Raw genomic sequence first — 27,339 nt, 5'->3', positions numbered from 1 at the left:
TCAACAAATAGTGCAATTAGAGACAGATGGAATAAAAATGGCGCTAACTAATAAATCACATGTCCCCTCTCACAGAAAGTATGCTGTATAGACTTAAGCAAAACCATATGTTGCACCAAAACACAGTAACTAAAAACTATTGTCCAATTTTTCAATTATGAAATAAGTGTCTGTTTTATTGCATTTGAAATTCTTGATGTCACTATGACAGATCACAAAGACCAGCTTGAAATAAAAGACTACCAAGAATTGAAACATGCCATATAATGAATGTGTGAGTTCGCCTGCCAAGAAGCCATAAAATTCAACCAAGGGTTGAAACGTTTGTGTGAGTTGAGCTAGTCAGTAATGAAAGGTCATCGGAACGATAAATGACACTCTGTTGTGAATGTGTTAAAATAGTGAATGTGGTTATGACAGTTTTACATGTTATGGAATTCGATTGAAAAGAATTAGCATTTCAACTCAACACTTGTCGGTTGCTTCTGTCTTCGGGTCACGCGATCTTTTGTTAATACCACACCAATCATATGCACGTTTATAGCTGCTGTTTTGTGTAAAACAAAATTCAGCTTGTATGTATTGTAACAATTAAAAAAAAAACTTGAATAATTTATAAGTGTATAAAAGGAATCACCTGTAAATCGTTGACATGCCAGCAAAATTCTCAGACGTGCCACCTCTGGCACAAGTGCCATAGGTTTGCCATCTAGGGTTTATTGTATAAAGTGTTTATTGTTGAAAATTGTCTTCGTTTTCTGCCAGGAAAGCGCATTTAAAATCATAAGTGTGTTATTCTCAAGCTGAGCAGTTTATTTTTTGGTGAGTTACATAAATATGTAATGCTTTTTTTATGTAAAAGTTTATTTTTATTGTAATGGCCACTAAAACTGCAACGAAAGGGAAAAAAACCAAAATTGAAGAGGAAATTCATTTCTCTCGAAGAAAAAATTAAAATCTTGGATCGGTTGAAAATGGAGAAAACCCAGGAGTTGTTGCGAGGACTCTGAATTTAAATGAATCAACAATTCGAACAATCAAACAAAATGAAAATAAAATCTGAGAAAGTGTTATTGCTGGGTCGACGGTAAATGCAAAGCGCGTTGCTCGTGTTTGCAATATTCTAATAGAAAAAAATGGAGAAATTTCTACAGACTATAATAAATTTAGTTTAATCCTTTATCCAAGTGTGAGCAAACAAAGTTTGCACCTGAAAGTATCAAACTAAATTTATTATAGTCTGTAGAAATTTCTCCGTGTTTTCTATTAGAATATTGCGAACACGAGCAACGCACTTTGCACTTACCATCGACCTGGTATTGTACCACCAGGTAAGGTGGTACAACATCAGGCAACTCGTTGCAAAGGTGGAGCAAGTTACATCACTCCTATCTCAGTATCTCTCATAATGCAAAACACATCTCCTAGCGGATATGTATAATGTTATGCATTAAGGGAAGGGCCACTACCCAGACTCGTTTCAACCTTTATTGAGGTCTCTTTAGTGGGAGCCAGGCCCAAGTGGAGATACCAGGCAGAAGCATTAACAAGGTCATCTCTACCTATAGGAATTGCCAAACGGTGTGCCACCTTTTTATTAAATTGCTCTGGATTTAGAGAAAGATGTTGAAAGTTTATTTTTCACTTGGTTAGACTATAACAAATTTAGTTTAATCCTTTATCCAAGTGTGAGCAAACAAAGTTTGTGCCTGAATGTATCTTCAGGACTGGGGTAAGGTGGTACAACACCGAGCAACTCGTTGCAAACGTGGAGCAAGCTAACATCACTTCTATCTCAGTATCTCTCATAATGCAAAACACATCTCCTAGCGGAAATGTATTGCTCACACTTGGATAAAGGATTAAACTAGATTTATTATAGTCTAACCAAGTGAAAAATAAACTTTCAAAATCTTTCTCTAATCCAGAGTAATTTAATAAAAAGGTGGCACACCGTTTGGCAACTCCTATAGGTAGAGATGACCTTGCTAATGCTTCTGCCTGGTATTTCGATTTGGGCTTTGCTCCCACTGAAGAGACCTCAATATAGGTCAAAACTAGTCTGGGTAGTGGCCCTTCCCTTAATGCATAACATTATACATATCCGCTAGGAGATGTGTTTTGCATTATGGGAGATACTGAGATAGGAGTGATGTTAGCTTGCTCGACCTTTTGCAACGAGTTGCCCGGTGTTATACCATCTTACCCCAGTCCTGAAGATACTTTCAGGTGCAAACTTTATTTGCTCACACTTGAAGAAAGGATTAAACTAAATTTATTGAAATTTCTAATGATTTGGATAGAAGATTGCACTCAAAAGAAAATTCCTTTGGATGGACACCTTATTAAGCAAAAAGCTCTCAAAGTTAATAAACATTTAAAAGAACTCGATTAAGATTCTTCAGAAGAAATCTCTCAGCATGGATTTCGTGCCAGTAAGGATTGGTTCGAAAACTTTAAAAAGCGGTTTTCTTTGTATAATCTTAAATTCAGGCAGAATCAGCATCAGCAGACGTTGAAGCTGCCCAGAAATACCCAGCATAACTTTTAAAAATCATTAAAGAAGGTGGTTACAGTGCAGACCAGGTGTTCAATGCAGATGCATCTGAGTTATATTGGAAAAAAATGCAAAACGTACCTATATTTTGTAAAATGAAAGATCAGCTCCTGGATTCAAAGTTTCCAAAGATAGAATTACTCTACTGTTTTGTAGTAATGCATTAGGTGATTGCATGACAAAACCAATGCTTATTAACCGATCTGCAAATCCTCATGTGATGAAATGGCTCGACAAGTCAACCCTACCTGTTTATTGGCGGGCCAACAAAAAGGCATGGGTTACATTAGCATGTTTGAAAATTGGTTTTTCAAGTGTTTTGTACCCGATGTAGAAAGTTACACAAAGAAAAAGAATATGGACTTGAAAATTCTACTAATTTTAGATAATGCACCAGGTCAAACAACAAATTTAAGCCATTCGAATATTAAAATAACTTTTTTGCCGCCTAATACTACTTCACTTATTCAACCCCTCGACCAAGGAATAATATCAACATTTAAGTCATATTATATTTGGCGAACGTTTCAATTAAATTTGGAAAAAATGGAATCTAATCCAAACATGACACTGCCTCAAGTGTGGAAAGAGTTTTCAATAATGAATTGTGTAAAAATTATTTCTCTGTCCATTAAGGAATTACAACCCTCTACGCTGAATGCTTGCTGGAAAAAAATATGGCCTGAAGCCGTTCTGGAACAAAATTTCGTACCTCCAGTGGATGCCAAGCTACGTCGTATAATAAACGTCGCACACATTTTTCGTGAAGAGGACTTTTGCGATATGGCTGAAAACAAAATTAGTGAATTACTCGATGGAGAAACAGATTTAAATGAAGAGGAACTGGTACAATAGATGGTGTCGAACTAAATGGCGAGATTTTGATTGTGATGAATCCATTAAAGAATTCAGTTTAAAGAAATTAGCAGATGGATTGGACTTAGCAAGAAAGTTAGGAAGTTATTTTACGGATAATAATCCCTCAATGGAGCGCTCGGGAAAATTCACGAGACAATTGGATATTTGTCTAGCGCCATATTATGAACTTAATAAAAAATTGCAGCAAGGGTTCACTTTAGTGAGTACTGGCATGGCAAACCAGAGGTACGAGATGCTGATGTAATATACATGTTACATTATTCTGTAGTGGAATGTAGACTGGTCTCGCCTCTTCTTTCTTTGCTTCTTTCTCCTCTCCTTGCTCCTTCCCCCTGATGCTATTAGAGTATTCGAGGGCTAGGGGTGAATCTTTCCTATCTTGCTAAGTCATTTCATCTTATGCAGCCACCGAAGGAAGCAAGCTAGCCTCAATAGGTGCTGGTCCCAAGCCCAGATAAATGGCGAAGGTTGATGTCAGGAAGGGCATCCGGTCGTAAAACTTCACTGCCAGCTCTAGCTATGATATGAGTCAAAGAGAAAATGATATAAGGGATAGGGCATACCCCTTAAGTGACACGCAGCCACATTGCCCTACAGCTGCAAGAAGTAGACGAGGGCTACCGCATCAAGGCGGGTGCAGTTAAAGAAGCGAGCCCAGCAGGTGAAGAGGATGTTGCGGGTGGGAACACTGAATGTTGGAAGCATGACTGGAAGGGGAAGAGAGGTGGCAGACATGATGAGGAAGAGGAAGTTGGACATTTTGTGTGTGCAGGAGACAAGGTGGAAGGGGGGGGAAGGCAAAAGAACTGGGAGATGGATATAAATTGTTCTACTCTCGAGCGAATAACGAGGGAAGAAATGGTGTAGGAATTGTGGTGTGGGGCAGAATGAAGGGCGAAGTACTGGAAGTGGGTAGAAGGAATGACAGGATCATGCGAATGAAATTGGGTCCTGGAGAAGAGCGGGCAGTCGTATAATGTGTATATGCCCCGCAAGTTGGCTGTACAGCAGAGGAGAAAGATGAGTTCTGGAACATGTTAGATGAAGAAATGAGGAAACTGGAAAAAAAACGAGATGGTGATTGTCGGAGGAGACTTGAACAGACACATAGGGAGACAGAATAGAAACTGTGAAAGGGTGCATGGTGGCCACGAAGTGGGAATGATGAACCAGGAAGGAGGGAGAGGGTTGTGGACTCTGCAATAGCGTTTGATCTGGCAATTGTGAACTCGTTTTTCTACAAGAGGGAAGAACATTTGATAACATTTAGGAGTGGTAACAACAGTTCACAAATTGACTACATTTTGACTAGAAGAAAACCTCTTACAGTTGTGACAAATTGTCAAGTAATTCCAAGATCAAGTAGCACAGTAACACCGACTACTGTGCGCAGACTTTAAAATAAGATCGAAGATAAGAACCTCTGGAAGCCATGGGATGAAGACAATTAAGTGGTTTCGCTTAAAAGAAGAGAGTGTAAGGAATCGTTTTAGGGAGAGGGTGTTAGAGAGGATTTCAGATGGACTGGAAACTGTAAAAGATTGGTGGAAACATAATTCAAAAGTAATCCTGAGCTGTGCAATCAAGGTGCTTGGTGAGACATCTGGAAAGATTAGAGAGTAGAAGGAGGGTTGGTGGTGGAATAATAATAATATACAAGTGGCAGTGACAGCTAAGAGGAAGGCAAAGCAGAAATGGGATGAGTCAAGAGTGGAAGAGGACAGAGAAGTGCACAGAGAGAGAAAGCAAGAAGCCAAGAGAGTTGTGGCACAGGCGAAGGCCATGGCATATCAAGATCTGTATGATCAATTAGAAACAAAGGAAGGACAGAGAAAAATTAGAAACTAGCAAAATGTAGAAATAAAGCAGCAAAGAACATCTTACATGTGAGGCAGATCAAAGACACTGAAGGAAGAGTATTATGGAGGGAGGTGGACATAAGAAACAGATGGAGAATATACTTTGAGGGACTTTTGAATGAGGAAAATGCAAGGAATCACAGAGAAGATGGGAAGCGTTCTGAGGGGATGGTGCAGAACATCAGTAGAGTGGAAGTGACGGAGGCCATGAAGAGGATGATGAATGGAAAATTGGTGCGCCCCGACAGGATTCCAGTTGAGGCATGGAAGGCACTGGGGGGAAGAGGGAATTGACCTACTGTGGGACCTGTTTGTGAAAGTTTGCCAACAGGAAAATATACCCGAGGTACAGAGGGAGAGTACTCTTGTCCACATCTACAGGGGTAAAAGGGATGCACAAGATTGTAAAAATTACAGAGGAATAAAGTTGATGTCCCATACAATGAAAATCCTAGAAAGGGTTCTTGATGGAAGATTGAGGAAGGAGGTGGAGATTGCAAAGGAACAATTTGGCTTCATGCCTGGTAGATCAACAACAGATGCTATCTTTGGGTTACGGCAGATGATGGAAAAGTTTCGAGAGAAATAACGGGAGCTACATCTGGCATTTATTGATCTGGAGAAAGCATACGATAGAGTGCCAAGCCAAGAAGTCTGATGGTGTCTGAGGGAGAAGGTTCCGGAGAAATATGTCAGGTTGGTGCGGGAGATGTACAGAAATGTGAAGACAAGTGTTCAGACCTGTCTGGGACAGACAGAAAGTTTTCAAGTAACAGTTAGCTTGCATCAAGGGTTCAGCATTAAGTCCGTTTCTGTTTAACATCTGTTTAACATTGAGGTGGTGATGGAGGAGATGAGAGAAGATGCACCTTGGACAATGTTGTATGCAGATGACATCTTGCTGTGTGCAGATTCAAGAGAAGAAACGGGAACTAAACTGGAAAGATAGAGAAAAGTACTGGAAGAGAGAAGTATGAGACTGAGCAGAAGTAAGAGTATATGTGTTGCACAGTGGGCGGCAGCCAGGAGACAGATCTGGAGCTGGAAGGAAATGTCATCAGGAAGGTGAGGGACTTTGGATACTTAGGTTCAACAGTGGAAGAAGATGGAGGAGCTGAGAAGGAAATGGGATGCAGGATACAAGCGGGTTGGAGGAACTGGAGGGAGATGGCTGGAGTGTTATGTGATAAGAGGGTGCCGATCAATCTGAAAGGCAAAATCTATAGGACAGTAGTGAGGCCAGCTATGACGTATGCTATAGAAACTGTGGCCCTGAGGAAAAATAACATCAGCAGGATGGAAGTAGCAGAGATGAGAATGCTTAGGTGGATGTACGGTGTAACCAGAAAGGATCGTCTGAAAAATGACTATGTCAGGGGAACAGTGAAAGTTATGAACTTAGGAGAGAAAATATAGGAGGCAAGGTTGAGATGGTTTGGTCATGTGATGAGGAGGGAGGAGACGAATATGTGGGAAGAAGGGTCATACAGATGGATGTGCAAGGAAGGAGGAAGCATGGGTGGCCAAAGAAGAGATGGAGGGAGCTGATAGAAGAGGACTTGAGGATGAAGAACTTGGATGTGGTGACAGCCTAAGACAGGAGGATGTGGAGGAGACTCATCATGAACAGTGACCCCACTTAAGTGGGAGAAGCTGCAGAAGAAGAAGAATAAAAAATTGCAGCATAGTGGAGAGCAAAGTCTTATTACTGACTTCTTGATGACTAAACCAGCCGAAGTATGCAATGAGAATTATACAAATGATGTCCAAGAGATTTCAAGTGGTGTCGACCTCCGGCCACTTAAAGAACATCTATGAAATGTTATTTCTGAAGACAGTGATGACGATTAAAATATGCGCTTTATTTTATTGTGTCTAAAACATTTATGCATTATATGCAATGAAATTTATGTACTTTTGTAATTTTTATAATTTTATGCTACGTATTTGTCTCATAGTTTATGTTTTCTTAACTTACTTGAATTACCTGAATTAAATAAAAATATTGTTTTTGTTGGATATGTCATTGTTGTTTATATAATTTAAAAAAAAAAGTGATTTCGGAACCTAACCCTACTTTTTCTATGTGATCTAAGTCTCGTATAACACGATTTATATAACGCAGCATTTCTATGGAACCTAACATCCGCGTTATACGAGGGTTACCTGTAATTATTCACAGAATACTCATATGCATCCAAGGATTTAGCCCCTCAGTCACTCACACTTATTAACACAAGTCACAACTTCTCTTGCGAGAGCTCTGTCACCTATGCTGCTAACATACTGCTACATGTCTACTCGCCCATTTAGCAGATACAGGTGTAACTACACAAAATAAGATACGTGTACTTTCATCAAGAATAAACATATTTCTTATTACTGAATGTATGAAGTAATGATACGTAACTTCCAATACACATACTTTTTTATTAGTATAAGTACATATAGCTTGTGAACTATACTTTGTACAGAGTTAATTTGTTTGCGTTAAATCTGGCACCAACCTCAAAAAATTTTAATTCATATATTTAATAAAGGATTATTTTTCACTTTTTAGTTCTTTTTGTCCGTTCTTCTTTTCTTTTTTTTTTTTTTTTGAAGTCGGTTTTTTATTTGTTTTTTTTTAAGTTTCTTAGCTTCGCTGTTTCATTTTTATAAAGATATAGATAAGTCTACAAAAAACTGTTAGGGGATCACCAGAGAAACATTCTCTTTTGAATAAAAAATACCCCTTTTTAGCCCTTTAGGGATGAAATTTTAAAAAAACATTAAAACACTTTCTAAAGATTTTAAAAACACCTATATGCCAAAAAAGAATGTTATAACTCAACAAACACAGGAGATACAAAGGGTTTTATAATTCACCCCCAAATCTAGATTTGCCCCATCAGGGGTTGATTAGGGCAAAATTCTGAATTATGTTTTTAAGCATATGTATAGGTAACCTTTGTAAACATAAACCAAATCGATATCTCATTGAGCCTAAGAGATATTGAGGAATCCATGAAAAAACATTTTACCCCTTTTCACCCCCTTAGGGACCGAATTTCTAAAAATCCCTTCTTAGTGGATGGAAGGAATATACTTCCCGAATTTCATGTTTCTAGGTTCAGGGGTATGGGCTGGGCATTGATGATCAGTCAAATCAGGACAGTTGTTTTTATATATATAGATTTATGTGCAAAGACCTAGTCACCTGGCTATATTAGCAATAAGGAAACATATCAGAGTGAAAAGGCAAATAACTAAGATTGTCTTAGGACTGGAATGTTGAGTATGAGGAGAAACTGAAGGAATGTGGTCTGCAGAGCTTGGTAGATAGGAGAGAGGAGATATGACTGTAACATATAAGTTAGTGAGAGGAACTTATCTGATAGATATAAGAAATTTTTGAAGGATTTGACAGATATTCTGCTATTTGCTGATGATGCAAAGATAGGATAATCAGGAATGCAAGTGACATGCAATATTTGCAGAATGATTTGAATAAGCTAGAATTGTGGGCATGTGAAAATGACTATCAGTTGAATGTTAGTAAAAGTAGAGTTATGCACTTTGATGTGTTAAGATATCTAATGGTGTATTATATTAGTCAGATTATGCAAGAAGAAACTGATCAGGCTAGGAATCTTTGAGTTATAGTAGATAGGAAGGTGAAGTTCAGGATCCATATAGCAAAGACTCAGAGATTAATTACAATGCTGAAACAAGCACTGACATGTCAAGAAAAGGAAGTTATTCTACCTCTTTACAAGAGGCAGAATGGCTTCTTTGATATGGCCTCATCTGGACTATCATGCATCGGTCTAGTCTTCTGGTTTCTGAGGTGATGCAGATACAATGGAAGGGATGCAAAGAAGAGTGTTAAAGAAGAATGTAGGTTATGAGGCCAGACTGAGAATTTATGAGCTATAGAAACTAGCAAACAAGAGAAGGAGGGGGTGATAAAGACAAACATCTGAAAGGATCATACAAGATACCAATAGACGAAAATTGTTGTTTTGAGAATGGCAAAGGGATGAGAGGGCATTGAGGTTGAGAATAAATGCAGTCAAGAAAGGGTTGAGAGCAAGATTTTTCTCTCATCTAGCAGTGAATGACTGGAATGGCTTGCCTTTGGAGGTGAATGTAGATAGCATTCATCACCTCCAAAGACAATTCAGATTCTCTCAAATTCATTCTTTTGAATAAAGCAATGTGAGTGATGATATGTGGCTTCCCTGATGAGTCCATGACTCCCTGAAAGTCTCTTATAATAATAATAATTTATAGCACAATTCATGCATGCCATCATTAAACATGTAAACGGAACGTTTGCTTTTATACTTACAATCCTTGCTAATGTTGTTATTTCTGCAAGAACCCAATCCGGACAGTCCAAGTCTCCACAGAATCTAAATCTCTGTAAGATAGCAGAGTACTTGTTAAAGTACATTAACAACACAAATAAACAGATTCTACTACACAGTAAATACTTTCTATAATTTATGACTAATTATTATGATAATATTATACCATCTTCCCATGGAAGAATCACTATGGAAGAATTCTCCCATGGAAGAATCACTAAGATTACCATCGTAGTGATTCTTCTCTAGACCCTTTCTAATATATCCTCATCACCATGATAACCAGGTGACGAAATCTGTGTACAATAATTCATATCAAGCCTTATACAATGGATAACTGCTGTTATCAATTTATTTCTGTATCCCAGCTGTCACTAACCTCTCAAATACTTGCCACAATTCCAGATATACAAATTGGACTATAATTTGTAACCACCAACCTTTGAGAAGGAGAACAATTTTACCTTCTTTCCACTCCCTTGGGATCTATGCTGTTGCAAGACTTAGATGGGTATGCCAAGGCTACAGCCAACTCTATTAATATGTCATCAAATCCTATTGCCTTATTGACATCAAACTTATTTATTTCTGCATATACCTCCTGTTTACTCACAAGTAAGCTATCTTCATTTCCTCTACATTTGAGATTCTAGTGATTTCACGCCGATGTGAAGGAAACACCCTGATGAATTACTCACTGAATACCTCAAAAATGTCCTCTACAGCCAGTTACCAATCTACCATTTAAGCCATTAACATCAATTTACTATACTCATTCTTCCTTCCACTTGCACATATTAGAAACATTCCCAGAATTTTTCTTAGCCTGATTTGTAAATTTCTACACTTTTGCTATTTCTACCAATTGAGTTACCATCCTGGCCTGCTAACTACACTCTTCGTGCAACTGATTATTGCCATTATTCATTTTAAAGTGTTGCCACAGTGCCTTCTTCAGATTCTGTGTTAAATCTCGGCATTCACCCATTTGACACATATACTGTATTGCACCTTTTGACCTTCAGTTTGTTATATTTTAATGAGCTTGATTTGCTCCAAGTATGTTATTGTGCACCTAAATCCAACCCATATATTAAAGAGGGTCATGGAGTAAAATACCAATATTTGTTTTTGTTGGTTAGAATGTTTCAGATTTGTATCTGTGATCGTGCAGATGGTGCATTGACTTCAGGATCAACATGTTATGTTCTAAAGAATGAAGCTCAATTATAAACATTTTAAAATATTTACTGTAAACATATAATCATTTACAATAAATACAATTCTCAATAATAAATAATCTACTTTATCTCTTTAAGGAGATCTGACTTTCCTTATAGAATTAAAGTAATGAAGTAATTTCTAACTTCTCAATACATACAAATCATTAAATGGCCATTCTAGGAAATACATAAATGAGCTCAATAATATTCTCTCATACTCTGACTTTCACAGGTAAATCCAATATTGACTAATAACATTACACACTTTACAAAACAAACTGAACACAGCATTCAGCTAAAAGTTCTGTAGTTTCACTTGGCCATATGAAAATTTCCTCTGCAGCATCTATTTTATTACTGTTCTGGATATCTTCACTTATTTATAAATTAAAGATGCCAAAAAATTACATTCTTGGTTTAATCAAAGTGTAAGGAAACAAAGTTTGCGCATGAAGTACTTCACGACTGGGCAACTTGTATATAGTGGATAAAGGCCTCACATCACTTGCTTTAGTATCCCATAATGCAACTCAAGCCTTGCAGAGATGTATAATGCTATGCATTATGGGAAGGCCCATAATGACTAGTTTTGACATTTATTGAGGTGAAAAAGTAAAGGGGTGCTCATCATAGACCTACAGTAGTTAGTATAGAGGTACAAGAGAGCATGATAGTATTAGGAGAAATCTCAATCTCATATAGATGAACAACAAAAAGACCAATTAAAACTAAAGTGCAAAGATGGCTGATACCCAGATGGTTAGCCTTATCTGAGTTAACCTCCTTGAGTTGGCCTTCTCTGCCTGGGATTGCTCTCTAGTCATCCCTGCAAATGACTATAAGACCACATTGAATTAAGAGGATGGAACTATTTAAAAAACCTCTCATAGCAAGAACAGGTCAAATTTTATCTCCATCTGGTAAATATTGCATAACATGGGTGGCCTACACCATCTGGTCAAAAATTTGATATCTCCAAGATTTTTTATTATTTCTTTTTCATGTTGAGCCCATACATGAGAGGTTGGTTGATCAACCTATATAGTTCATTAGTATCGTATCTGGGTAGTGGGTTGGGAAAAGAGGAACTTGTTTACATTTGATTTGAAAGACTATATATTGTATTCCTTGGGAAACACAACAGGGAGAAGACTGTTCCACAATATAGCAGTTACAGGGATGAAGGAAGAGAAAAAGAAACTTGTTCTGTTTGTTTTAAGGTGCATTGTGAGGGGATGTTGAGCAGCAGCTGCACATGTTCCAATGAGCTTAGTACTAAGTGCAGGAATTATTGATGTTATTTCAGATGAGCATTTCCCATGGAAATATTTGTAGAATATACGTATTGCAGAAAATAAATGTCAGTGCAAAAGTGGGAGGAGTGAGTTGGCAAAAGATGGATGATTAATAAGTAATTGGTCTCCTCTGTATTGAGTCAAGCTTTTTGATGGAGCTTTTAGGGGCCCCATCCCATATGTGAGAGCAGTATTCAACTGGCTGAGTGGATTTGTGATTTGTATGATGTTAACAGCTGTTCAGATTTTTTTTTTTTTTTTTTTTGTGATATGTTTATGCCAGGAGAGGTTTGATGTCAGGGTAATTCCAAAAAGAGAAATCTCAAATTGTCTAGAATCGGTATCATCAAAAAGAATACTGGGAAAAAAATGGTTCTTTTTTTTTATGAGAAATAGGACATAACTGGGTTTTACTAGCATTGAAATTGATGAGGTTATCTGAACCCCCATTGGAGGATGACTCGGAGATCAGAATTGAGGGTGGTGATGGTGATCGATGTTCTGTAGGTAGAGGTGAGTTGTGTAGAGTAAGGTTTATCAAATGAAAGGGAGACCTCCTACCCAATACACCCAAAACTGTGTATTGGGTGGGAGATCAACTGAAGTAGGTCACTGATATATAGCAGCAAGAGGGTTGGTGAGAGGACAGAACCTTGTGGAACCCAGGCATTAGTTGAATGGTGATAGGACAAGGAACCATTCACCATCACACACAGTGTGTGTCCAGATAGAAAGCTGGCAATTCAACAGAGACAGATCAAATGATGGTAGTTTGCTTAGTAAACCTTCGTGCCAGACCCAGTCAAAAGTTTTGGAGATATCAAGTGCAACCATTCCAGATTCGCTAAACTTCTCCATTGCATTTATCCACAGATGGGTGACATATGTGAGCAGATCTCCTGCTGATCGGCAACGACGGAATCCATACTAGCAGTCATTTATGGAGGCACCCATCTTCTACCTTGAAGGTGGGTGATTCAAATACAACCCCATCAAGCCTGTATAATTTCATTCTTCCCTCAAACACATGCCGTACATCCACAACTGTACTCCCTTCTCCTCCACAGCTCTGCTAGCATACCATTTGTAATTCCTAGGCTCAAGCTAGGAAGGTAACCCACATAGTAAGAAAAGCTAAATCAGATTATGAGAAGACCTTAGCCAATGAAATCAAGGGTAATCCCAAAGAGTTCTTCCGATATGTGGCAAGTAAAAGGAAGAATGACATCGGAAGGATAACTTTAGTGGGTGCTGATGGTATTGAGGTGACAAAATCAGAGGTAATAGTCAAGTTACTGAGTGATCACTTTTCCAAAGTCTATCACCCAAGTGAGGATATCTCTATACCTGTAACAATAACTAATGTGAGAATTGAGGTTAAGAAATCAGAGGTATTTAATATATTGCAAAATTTAAATGCAAACACTACTGTAGGTTTAGATGGAATATCAGCTCGGGTTGCGTGAATGTGCAGAGGAATTGTCAACCCCCCTTACTTGGATATTTAACTTAAGTTTGAACTCTGGTATGGTACCTAGGTAGTGGAAGTTAGGCAAAGTGGTTCCTTTGCATAAAGGTGGCTCTAAAACTGCAGCAGTTAATTACAGACCAATCACCATCTCAGGAGTATTGGTAAAAGTATTGGAAAAGTTGGTTAAAGACAAAATTCAAGAATGGGTGGATCAGGATATGATACTCTATAGAGGCCAACATGGTTTTGTTAAAGCTAAATCCTGCCTTAGCAATCTATTAACTTTTTATAATAGAATGACATCTGAGGCGGACAAAGGAACTGGCTACACAGTGATACTTCCAGATTTTGCTAAGGCCTTTGACAGGATACCCCATGGAACACTGTTACGCAAATTGGAGCAGATGAGAATGGATACTAAATTGGTGATATGGATAGGAGAATGACTCAGGGAGAGATACCAGAAGGTGGCGTATGGAGGAGCAGAGTCCAGGATGAGGCAGGTGACCAGTGGTGTGCCTCAGGGCTCTGTGCTTGGGCCATTGTTATTTAATTTGTATGTAAATGATATAGGAAATGGCTTAAAGGGAGATATTCAGTTGTATGCTGATGATGCAAAGTTGGATAGTGCAATTTTCAACATCAAGCTGATGTTGAAAGTTTGCAGGATGATTTAAATAAGCTGGTAGAATGGGCAAAAGGTAATGGATGTCAGTTCAATGTGGAAAAGTGGAAAGTCGTGCATTTTGGGATTAAAAGATTACCAGCTGTGTACTACACTGATGGAACAGTACTCCAAGAGATTGATGAGGCTAGGGACTTAGAGGTGTTGGTAGATAGGGAGATGACATTCAGGGGACACATTGCTAAGGTGTTCAAGATTGCACATAGGATTACTTGGTTGTTGAGGAACACACTGACATCCAGAGATAAAGAGGTTATTATTCCCTTTTATAAAGCGTTGATACTTCCACATTTGGATTACTGTGCTCAGGTCTGGTCACCTGGATTCCTTAGAGAGGAGGCTGTGGAGAGGGTTCAGAGAAGAGTGGCTAAGTTGGTGAGTGATGTAAAAAAATGCTCCCTACATTGATAGATTGAGAGCTTGTGGATTGCAGAGGTTGTTTGATAGGAGGAGAAGATGGGATATGATAGAAACATTTAAATTACTTAAAGGTTTTTATAGGATTGATGCAGGGGAAATGTTTCAGCTGTGTATTAGTGATGGAAGAACAAGAGGTCATCCCTGGAAATTAAAGAGTGTGAGAGTTAACAAGAGTGTGAGAACAAGGTTTTTTGCCTGGAGGGTGGTGAATGAGTGGAATTCATTGCCCGACTTGGTTTGTAAGTTCTTCGTCTGTAAATGAATTCAAGAAGAGATAGGACAGATATTGTTTTGCTAGTTTGGATCTCTTGTGATGAGTCTACTGACTCCATGGAGTAATAATAATTCTGGCACTACATCTCAATTCATCATTGTCATACCTCTCCTTTCCTTTAGTGTTACACAGTGATCAGCATTCATTTTAGACAAATTATGGAGACTACAACCATGTTAGAAATAGTTACTTTAATTTCAAAACGTTTCGACCTTCACATTAAGGTCATCATCTGGAGTAGACACATATACATATATATACAGAGACAAGCTATATTAAATTTCAAACAGTATGCCAAAGAGATAAAGATTTGATCAACGGTTATTCCACTGGCCTGGGCCTGACCGCTAGTGAAAAAAAAAAAAAACTACATCAAAGCTATATTCAATTTATAACATTATCAGAGAGCAAATTCATAGAGATAGTTTTATTGCAGCAAAAATGGTGTCCTAATTCAACATGAGAGTTTTAATATTAGAGTTAAGATCCTGGATTACTTGCAGTCGTATTTATAATTAACTCTTGGATAAAAAGGTTATATGGGTAGAATATGTGCCTTCCAAATTCTTGGGATTTTTAGACCATAATTATTGTTAAGATCAAGGTGGTTGATAAGAATTTCACAGGCCTCCTTAAATTTACGTTCATACCACATTTTGATGTGATACAACAATTCTATGTAGATTATTCAGATCCTGATCAGAAAGGCCAGATTTACCATAGCTATTAAATTTAATGTGCCATTTATGTTCCTATTTCTGAATAGGAATTGATTGCCCTGTTTCACCTATATAGGGCAAATTACAGGTGCAATGAATATGGTATACTCCAGGGTGGTGCAGAGGAAATGGATCCTTGAGTAAGTTTAATAAGTTCTTTAATTTTGCAGGAGGTTTAAAGGTGGCATTAAGGTATTTCTGTAGTATTCTGTTTATTTTATCTGATATCTCTTTAATGTATGGAATGTTACAATTTTAATGTAATCTAGTTTATTTTAAAAAATAAAATAAACTCAGTTAATTAAAAAGGAGAGAAATGTTAAGAAAATTCTAAGGATTCAAAACAAACTATGGAAGTTAATGTCAAAAAAACAGCAAGCAAAATTAATAGAATCTCATGAATTACATGCCAACACATGCCATACATCCACAAACTGTACTTCCTTCTCCTCACACAGCTACACTAGCATACCATTCATGATTTTTGCTCTTTGTCTCAACTCATCTTTGTCATATCTCGGCAACACACTAACAACCTTTCCTGCTACATTGTTAGGGCGAATATCTGGAAGATATTGATAGGTTCCTGATATTCACCCTCACATGCTCCTTACGTCCACTTCGATCATTTGTCCCCACAACCACCACTAATTCTCTTGAAAAGTAGGATGAGAAGGATACAGAAATGGGTTGATAACAGCAGTATTCTCTGTGGTTATCAGCATGGGTTTGTTAAAGGGAAATCATGTTTTACTAACTTACTTATTATTATTATTATTATTATTATTATTATTATTATTATTCAGACCTCCAAGGAGTCAAAAGACTCATCGAGGGAGGTCCTTCCTAAGACATAAAGTCTGTTAAGACTCATCGAGGGGAGATCCCCCCCTGAGAAACACAAAGTTTATCATACCACTCTTTAAAGTCACTGACCGTTCTCGCTCCCACCACTCCATCAGGCAATGCATTCCACGGCTCAACCACCCTCCACACAAAGAAACCACTCCTTACCCTCTTGCTCACAGTTTCCTTTCGTAACTTCCAGGGATGGCCTCTTGTCATCACTCCTTCCCGCTGATCAACCAAGTGAAAGAACTCCCCAGTGTCAACCCTGTAACCACCTCTCAACAGTTTAAAAGTCTCAATCATATCACCTCTCCTCCTTCTATCCGCCAAACTCTGCAGTCCACATTCTCTCAGCCGATCCTCATAACTATCCTTGTACAGTCCTGAAACCATCTTTGTCATCCGTCTTTGTATCCTTTCCACAGTTAATTTATCCCCTTCAAATCCTGGGGACCAAATCTGAGAACAATAGTCCAAGTGTGGTCTGATCAGAGACTTATACAACGGAATGATAACCCTCTTATCTTTGCAGGTCAGTGTCCTTCTCATAATAGCAGCAATCCTCTGTGTTACCTTCACTACCTTTGCAATATGTCCCCTAAACTTCAGGTTTCTATCAATCATCAACCCCAGATCTCTTGTCTCCCCTACTTCCTCCAGTATAACTCCTCCCATAGAGTATGCAGCATCCCATCGATGTTTCCCAAACCTCAAGACCTTACATTTTGCTGCATTAAACTGACACCCCCATTCATTTGCCCATCTATCTAGCTTATTTAAATCCTCTTGCAGGGCTACCACATCTGCGCTATTACTAATAATCCTTCCCAGCTTCGCATCATCCGCAAACAACTGAATATCCCCCTGCAATCCACTGGCTATGTCATTGATATAAAGGTTAAACAATATAGGTCCTAGTACTGAGCCCTGTGGGACCCCACTTGTAACCCTCTGCCTCCTGGAAACTGCTCCACCATACACAACTCTCTGATACCTATCAGACAGCCAATCCTGAATCCAGTTGACCAATCTGACATCCAGACCCATGTGCTGCAACTTAAATATCAGCTTATCATGTGGCACCCTGTCAAATGCCTTCGCCAAGTCTAAGAAAATTGCAGTATATGCCTTTCCCTCATCTAATGCTCTTGTAACTTTATTATAAAAGGCTAGCATATTGCTAAAACAAGAGCGTCCTTTCACAAATCCATGTTGATTCTCACAGATAACATTACCCTCATCTGCCCAATGCTGTACACGGTCCCTCACTACTTTCTCCAAGATCTTAACAACTACTGATGACACACAGACTGGCCTATAATTAGACACTTCCAGTCTGTTACCACCCTTATGCAATGGCACTATCTTACCTTCCTTCCATTCCCTGGGCACCTTTGCCAAAGCCAGACTTTCATTGTAAAGCCACGTTGAAGGTATTGTCAATTCGCTAGCACATTCTCTCAAAACTCGTGGTGAAATACCATCCAATCCCACAGCTTTACTGACATCCAGAGTACTCAGTATCTGAAACACACTCTCCTCCTGTACCTCCAGACCTCGTACCAGTCCTATCCCTCTAGCATTAAAACTGACTCCTCTAGGATGAAATACTCCAATAAAGTGTTCATTGAACAATTCCACTATGTCCTCTGCATCAGTCACTCTATTCCCATTTTTATCCCACAATATCATTCTTCCACAGTCATTTCTTATGTACTATAACAAGGTGACAAATACCTTGGATAGGAGAGATGCATATACAGTGGTGTAATTGGATTTTACAAAAGCTTTTGATAGACTGTCACATGATAAGCTGTTAAATAAATTGAAACAGATGGGATTGGATAACAGACTTCTGAGTTGGTGACTGGCTGTCAGATCAGAAATTATCACCAAGTTGTAACTGGAGGTGCAGTACTGGAAGGTCACTAGTCGTGTACTGCAGGGGTCAGTTTTGGGACCATTGTTGTTCAATTTGATTGTTAATGATATTGTGAAGGCTTTAACTAGTGATATGCAGCTGTTTGCAGATGATGCAAAATTGGGAACAGCAATGCAGAGTCTTATGGCCTTACAGAAGGACTTAAATAGATTGCATGAATGGGCAAAGTGGAACTGTCAATTCAATCTTGCAAAGTGTAAGGTTTTGAGATTTGATAAGCAATGATAGGATGCAAAGTATACACTTTGTGGGGAAACTTTAAAGGAAATAGAGGAGATGAGAGATCTGGAAGTGGTGGTGGACAAGGACCTGAAATTCAGGGGTCACACTGCACAAGTTGTGAAGATGTCACATCAGATAATGGGAATGAAGTGGAGAACCCTGGCATGCAGAAATAAAGAGGCTACGATGCCAGGTTTTCATGGTGAGAGGATATGTTGGAAAGGATCCAGAGAAGATTCACAAACGTGGTCAGTGGTCTTTGGAATGTGGAGTATGAGGACAGATTGAGAGAATGTAAACTGCAGAGCCTCATGAATAGGAGGAGGGGAGGGGGAATATCATTGAGACGTATAAACTTATCAGGTTGACATTGTTAAATTGTGAATGAAGCTATGTTATGTAATTTATTATTTTTCATTCACATTTAACATGGCTTATTAAATATTAATCATGGTTTATATAAAATTGTTTATTATTCCTTAATTAAGAATTACTAATTAAATATTTATTCAAAACTTGACCTATTATTAGTTTATAAAATAATAATATGTTCAGAATTTTGTATAACTAAATATATGTGGTGTAACGTAAAGTGTTAATTTATATTTAACTGTATACGTAATCAAAAAGTTAAAGAAGTAGCTTAAATATTCTGTTGTTTTTATTTGTGAAATATTTAATGTTATGTAATCACTCATGAATAATATTAGACCATACATTACATTAGCGAAATGTATTTATAAATTATTAGTTTATAAAATAATAATATGTTCAGAATTTTGTATAACTAAATATATGTGGTGTAACGTAAAGTGTTAATTTATATTTAACTGTATACGTAATCAAAAAGTTAAAGAAGTAGCTTAAATATTCTGTTGTTTTTATTTGTGAAATATTTAATGTTATGTAATCACTCATGAATAATATTAGACCATACATTACATTAGCGAAATGTTTACGTGCAGTCTGTTGTCATGGAGATGCACGCGTAAACAACCACGAGTGGAGTAGAGCGTGGCGTTCGAACGTAAGGTGGGAGTGAAGGTCATATATAGAAAGATAGAGAAGAAATATTATTAAGGAGTGAGGAGAGAGTTTTGCGGAACCAAGATTATAAAATCCTCAGGGCAGAGATTTATGAGTATAGTGTTCGGAAGTGAACCTATAAGTAGTGAAACATAAAGTTTAATGTCATAAGCGAAATCTGCTGTTGTTATGAAGAAAGGTTGATGCCGTAATCAGATAAAAGGAAACTGGACAGTCAATGCGAAAATTCTGATTAGTTCCAGTTAATCTGGATTACGATTAAATTCTATGTTGCCCTAGGAAAAGGTTATATTGGTTACTTGGAGAAAAGTGAACAGGAAAAGATATTAGTACCTAATTACTGTTGTTTGGAATAGTGAAGTGCGACTTACAGTAATACAGTTTAAACTATGGAGATTATTTGTTATGTGTGTTCCGCTAATGTTAATTAAGTTAATTCATAAGTGCTCTCTCAATAATTTGATGTATTGAAGAATTTGTCTGGTAAGAGTAGTTGTATAAGTTTCTCTATTCTAGCATTAACTGTAATATACCTCCGATGCTCAAGGTCCGGGAATATATTTGCTTGGAATATAGCTTACGTAGTTTATTGCCCCTGCTGTGAATATAAACATTGAGCTGATAGATTTGTGAAGACTGAATAAGATGTGAAATTGTTATATTAACTTGAGATAAGAAGATTTGTTTTTGAGACTGTGAATAGTATATGAAAGTTAGAACATTGAATTAGCATCAGTGACCTAAGAAGAAGTGTTAAGTTAATTGTATAGTTCCATTTTAAAATAGAGTTCTTGTATTTGTTAACCATATCATATATTAAATGTTTTGTTTTGTTGATCTAAATATTGTGTTTGCCTGAATTCCTTATTATTGCACCGTTCATAAACATTCGAATCTTGCGGTAAAATAAAAATAAAAATGATAAAGTAAAAATGATAATTGATGATTCGGCCTAATGAGATGACTGTTAACTTAATTTAGAACTGATCCTACTATTTATATAGACTAATCTAAGAATAGGGTGGCGCAGTATAAATATAAATTTCCCTACTTTTGGATCAGTGATCATTTCGTAATTAGTTGTATTATTCATAAAAGTGACTTGAAACTAGATAGATTTAGAACACGACAGAAAGGAGTCGTCACAACAACATGGAAGAGATTTTTCATAGAATGGGAGAGATGTTAGAACAAGAAGCTATCACTGGAAACTGTATAAGGAGGGTGTGAGCAGAGTAGTGAGAAGCAGGTTCTTTGCATGGAGAGCAGTTTGTGAGTGGAATGCATTGCCTGAGTGTGTTGTGAATGTAGACACAATAATCAGTTTAAAGCATGGTTGGATGAGCATTATGTGCAGTGTACCTCCCATGATGAGCCTCTGACTCCATTGAGGTCAGATGTTAATAATAATACAACCTTAAAGCTTTCGTTAAAGAGAAAACAGAAAAACAGTAAAAATCTATATTAGAAAGTCAAGAAAAGGTATTTAAAATATTAGCTGATTTTAATATAAATAGTAACTCTCCTAGTAAATCAGATAGGTTGTCTAATGATACTGAATCTGATTCTAAACAAGTAATTCTAAACAAATTAGACTGATAAATGACCCATCTCTTACCAACTCACTCCCCCTCACTTTCACATAGATGTTTAGTCTCTGCAATTTGTATATTCTATAAATATTTCCATGGAAAATGTTCATCTGAAAAAGCATCAATAATTCCCCCACTCTGTAATAAGCCCAATGGAACATGTACAGCTGCCCCCCCCCAACATCATTTCACAGTACACCTTGAAACCCACAGGACAAGTTTCTTTTCCTCCTCCTTCATCCCTGCTACTGCTGTACAGTGGAACAGTCTTTCCCCTGATGTATTTCCCAAGGAATAAAATACACAGGCTTTTAAATCGAATGTCAACAAGTTTCTCCTTTCCCAACCCACTACCCATAAACGGTACTAAAGTACCTATAGGTTGACCAGCCAACCTCTCATATATGGGCCCAACATAAAAGTAAGGGGGGGGGGGGGGGGGGGGGTCTGGAAAGTTCTGATAAACACCTAGAACAAAAATAATATTAAAGTAACTGATATATTTGCAGGACTGATTGGATGAGTGGTTAGCATATCTGCTCTCCAGCCAAGAGGCTGCGGGTTCGAATCCCGTGTAGGCATGGATGTTTGTGATTGTCTTCTCCAATATGGACTGGGTCACAAACATCCATAGACCCAAACCCTCCTGCAATGGGTAGAAAAATAGGCTGCCAATTTTTTGCCAGTCTGGTTGGCCGAGTGGTTAGCGTATTCTCTCTCCAGCCAAAAGGCTGCGGGTTCGAATCCCGCCGTGGGCATGGATGTTTGTGATTGTCTGTGGAAATACTAGTGGTGGTGGACAATAGATGGCGTTGGTGTAGTTGTGATTAGTTGTAGTTGGTGGAGACAGAGAGCTGTAGAGTAGGTACCCTCCCTTGATGAGTCTGTGGACTCACTGAAGGTGTCACGTAATAATAAATAATAATAAATATAACCACAAGAAAGAATTTACTAGTAGCAGAGTTATGAAGGTAACTTATGTTCAGAGTTTATTCCTAGGTGTTATAATTGTAATATGTTAGGTCACATATCTAAAAACTGTTTTAGTAGGACTAAGTTTAATCCTAGAGGAAATAAATCTAAGGATAAGATAAATTCAAATGTTGGAATGAAATATAATTCAAATATAGTGTTAGCAAAAACAACTTACCTACAGATATTTCACAGCTCAAAGTAATAATAAGTTAGTTTCTAATTCAAATCAAATCATCAAACTGATATTGCTACACTCTCACATATCAGTAATGATAAACCTTTGACAGTTTTACAGAGCTTTATTGAAAATATACCTTGTGAAATTTCATTAAATACAGCAGCACATATTTCTCTTATTTCTTGGTCACTTTTTAATAAAATTAAAATTTTATTCTTAATGATATTAAAAGACTGAAATATCCAATTAAATTAATAGGTTTTCTGAAACTAAAATTTCTTCTCCTAAAAAGATAAATTCTTTACATTTCCTTTGAATGTTTCTCACAAATTAATTGTTCTTCCAAAGACTTCTAATCCAAATATACAAGTTATTATTTTATTATTATTTTATATGACACCTCCAGGAAGTTCGAAGACTCATCGAGGGAGGGTACCTACTCTACAACTCTGTCTCCACCACTCAAATCCACCAACACATCTACTACCCATCACCACTAATATTTTCACAGACAGTCACAAACATCCATGCCCACAAAGGGATTCCAACCCGCAGCCTTTTGGCTAGAGAGTGGCCACTTGGCCAACCAGGCCAATAATTTCTCAGATGGCACTATTTCGATTTGTGGATTGGAATATTGTCTTAATAAGCAATCTAGTCTTGAGATGCAAGATTTAAATGTATACTCTGATGTTTCTGAAGCCAGACAAGATGAACTGCTTGAAATTGAAACAATAAACATGGAAGAAAAGGAAAATTTAATGAAAATAAAAGAAATCCTAGTAGAAAATGCAATAAAGTTGACAACTGTGAAAAGAAACTATTTAATACATTATAACATAAATTGAAAGCCAAACAGCTATTTTTCTGGCATCCTTAATAATAATTAAAGGGATACAAATCCCTTGTTGTTCAACTGCCAGTAAGCAAAACTCTAAGATCGAGAACTACAAATCTATGAGTTTCATATATACCAAAAAACTATCAGCGAATCCAAATGAAATGACCACTTGGTAGTACAACACCAAGGCAACTCGAAGCAAAGGTGGAGCAAGCTCCCTCACTATCATTGATATTTTCTCATGATGTAAAAACACAGCTCCTAGGGGATGTAATACTGCAATTACATTATGAGGAGAGGTCACTACCCAGACCGGTTTCAACCTTTTTTGAGGTCTCATCAGTAAGTAGGTAGACCTGGAAGATAACAAGGTTTAAGTGAAAAGAACTTACATACCTTTACTATACGAATGCCATAAAGGTGTGTTTGTATATTATAACATAAATTGAAAGACAAATGGCTATTTTTTTGGCATCCTTAATAATAATAATTAAGGGGATACAAATCCCTTGTTGTTCAACTGACAAAGTACAACACCAAGTTGTATTTTGGTATTGTACTACCAAGTGGTCATTTACACTTGGATTCGCCGATAGTTTTTTGGTATATATGAAACTCATAGATTCGTAGTTCTCGATCTTAGAGTTTTGCTTACTGGCAGTTGAACAACAAGGGATTTGTATCCCCTTAATTATTATTTAATACATTATTTTATTTTTATTATTATTATTATTATGTGATACCTCCAGGGAGTCCAAAGACTCATTGAGGGAGGGCACCTATTCTACAACTCTCCATTTCCACCAACTACAGTGAACTTCATCATCTACACCAATGCCATCTACTGTCCACTACCACCATTAGTATTTTCATAGACAATCAACAAACATCCATGCCCATGGCAGGATTTGAACCCATAGCCTTTATGGCTGGAGAGCAGATATGCTAACCACTTGGCCAATCAGGCTGGCAAATACTGATTGATTCACCTAGGGAGGCATGTAGTGAAGTTGGGTGCAAGGTTAGAAAAATGAGAATGCCATGGTGGACCCACGAAGTTAAAGATGCAATTCTTTGACAAGAAAGCATACTGAAAGTTCCCAGCAAATAAGTTGGTAGATGCCCTAAAAGAATACAGAGAAAAATGTAAAAGCTAAGCTATATGTAAAAGTAGACAAACAAAATTCATGGGAAGACGGTAAGAATATAGAAAATAAATATCAGAAAGGTTGCAAAATGTTCTTGATGCTATTGAAAAAGCTTATAAATGAAGGAAAGAGTGCAGTAAAAGGAATCAGAGATGTTAAAGGTGACATGAAAACAAACTGAAAGATATTCTGGATATTTGGAGTAATTATTTTGTTAAATGAAAAAAAAAAAGAAGTGACAGAACAACAGTAAAAAATATTCAACAGTAATAATACCGACAGGAGTACATATTGATACTTGAAGAATCAAAGCCTGAAAGGTGGAAAGGCAACTGGAATAGATAATATTCAACCAGTATTGCTGAAATATGGGGTATAAAAGTTTTGCAATAGAGCCCTTGTAGTTCCCACACATGTGGAACTATTATTTATTTATATACTTTGAACATACTTGAGACAGCGACACTTGGAAACCTATCAAAGAGACGATTGAATTACAAGCTTCCAAGACTCAAAATAACAACCAAATAAAATAAATTAAAAAATTCGAAGCAATAAAGCAAGAACAGGAAAAATCATCTAAATCAAAGTTGCAACTCTCTCCTGATAAAATTATCATAAACAAATCTTGTTACAACTTTCAAATGTTGAAAAGAATTAAAGCCCGTATTTATAAGGGCTTTAATTTCATGATATCGCCAAAATCCATTTCAAAGGAGCTGTTACTAAAATTGAAAAGGCTACCTCTTTCCTTCCTACTCAAGAAGCTAATTTTCTCCACATGGAATCAATTTTTATTATGAACAATGTGAAACTTCCCCTACAGACAATCTCTCTCCAGCAGAATGTCAAGCAATAAAAAAAAAACTACAAAATAACAAAGATATAATAATTCTACCTGCAGATAAAGATAACTTCACTGTTATCCTGGATACTGAAGAATATAATAACATTCCAATTATTACAAACCAATATTTGAATCTGCTTTCAGTTATTCCCTAATGTTTTCACTGAAGGTAGAAAGTATTTTTACCTTGGGTATAATTATGTTAAAGATACCAAGCAATTTTAAACCTGGTTTTACTCCATTTTTCCCAAGTAAGCAAACAGACAAAATGTCAAGTTTGCGCCTGCAAGTGATGCAAGACAAGCTGATCCTACAGGTAGTGCAAGACCAGGGCAACCCGTGGTAGAAGTGGAACAAGCTCCGATCACTAATCTTAATATTTACCCTTAATGCCAAAACACATCTCCAATAAGGGGATGTATGATGTTTTGTATTAAAGGCAAGGGGCCACTACCCAGACCAGTTTCGACCTTTATTGAGGTCTCATCAGTGGGAGCTAGGCTAGAAATACCAAGATTTAGTAATACAGAGCTTGTAAGTATTTTACCAAAACAAATTACCATAAGGTGTTCTAACCTTATTAAATAAAAATCTCAGGAGGAGATCTAAATGTAGAAAGTATTAAAATTGCTTGGTATCTTTAACATAATTATACCCAAGGTAAAAATACGGAGCTTGTTCCACTTCTACCACGAGTTGCCCTGCTCTTGCACTACCTGTAGGATCAGCTTGTCTTGCATCACTTGCAGGTGCAAACTTGACATTTTTGTCTGTTTGCTTACTTGGGAAAAATGGAGTAAAACCAGGTTTAAAATTGCTTGGTATCTTTAACATAGTTTTCACTGAAGTTATTGGGCCTATGTCTAGTACTAATGCAGCTGAGCATTCAGTACAACTTACTACTCAGACACCTTCTTCAGTGAACTTTTTCAAAACTAATGTTGCAATTATGTAAGTTATTAAATATAAAGAAGCTTTTTACTACACCCTATTCATCCTCAAAGTAATGGAATGTGTGAAAGGTTAAATAAGACTTTAAAACACACACTTTCTAAACTAGCTAACGGTAAATTATCAAATTGGAATTCTTACTTAGTAAAATTATTCTTCACTACACTGGACAGCAATTCATTCTGCTATTAAAGAAAAACCTGCTTTTGTACATGGTTTTAATCCTAACTTTCCAAATGAATTAAGATTTACACATACTAACTCGGGTTTCTCCGATATTGATAAATACCTTGAGGATATAGTAGAAAGAAATTCATTTGTTCATGAGCTTGTAGCAGAAACTAGTAAACTTAGTTTCCATAAAACGCAAGCATTTATAAATAGATTCAGAAAATATAAGAATCTTAGTCCTGGTGATTCAGTACTTTCAGATAATAAGATTAATCTTAGAAAGGGTGGTAAATTGGGGGGGGGGGGGGAGGCTTCAGTTACTTATAGGATATTAAAAAAATTATCTTCTGTAAATTTTAAAATACAAAATATAAATTATTAATTATATGAAGAGCCAAAGGCTTCAATTTGGCGACATATTACATCCCATATTGTTTCATAGCCGAATAAGAAACTCAAAGAGTTTCATGCCAAATATAGTAAATATATAAAGTTCAGCGAGTCCAAGCTTAAGCAAATACCTGGATAGTGTTACAACTGACCCTTTAGGGAGTGCAACACTGAGGCAACTCATGGTAAGAGTGGAGCAAGCTCCGATCACTATTCTTGATATTTCCCCATAATGTGAAACCCAGCTCCTAGGAGCTGTATTACTGTTCTACATTATGAGTGAGAGAAGGTCACTACCCAGACCGGTTTCAACCTTTATTGAGGTCTCATCAGTGAGTAGGTAGACCTAGAAATACAAAGTTAATAGCAAACAGAACTTACATATACCCTACTATGAGAATTGCCAAGAAGGTGTCCTAATAAATTATTAATTATATGAAGAGCCAAAGGCT

The 27,339-nt window shown here is 37.1% G+C and overlaps 1 protein-coding gene across 4 annotated transcripts in view; it reads right to left on the bottom strand.

Moving 5' to 3' along the window:
• LOC150101288 (COMM domain-containing protein 4) overlaps positions 1-27,339 on the bottom strand; it is a 228,949-nt gene that overhangs the window by 177,931 nt on the left and 23,679 nt on the right. For all 4 annotated transcript variants that reach the window (XM_090400289.1, XM_090400287.1, XM_090400288.1 and 1 more), the window contains exon 2: positions 9,629-9,700. In XM_090400289.1, coding sequence (XP_090256415.1) covers positions 9,629-9,700 — 72 coding nt within the window. The remainder of the gene's footprint in view (positions 1-9,628; positions 9,701-27,339) is intronic.

This window comes from Typopeltis vanoorti, chromosome 11 (assembly GCF_054136105.1).
Source record: "Typopeltis vanoorti isolate ZY-2024b chromosome 11, IOZ_Tvanoo_1.0, whole genome shotgun sequence".
NCBI lineage: Eukaryota > Metazoa > Arthropoda > Arachnida > Uropygi > Thelyphonidae > Typopeltis > Typopeltis vanoorti.
This window is presented reverse-complemented; position numbering and strand designations above follow the sequence as displayed.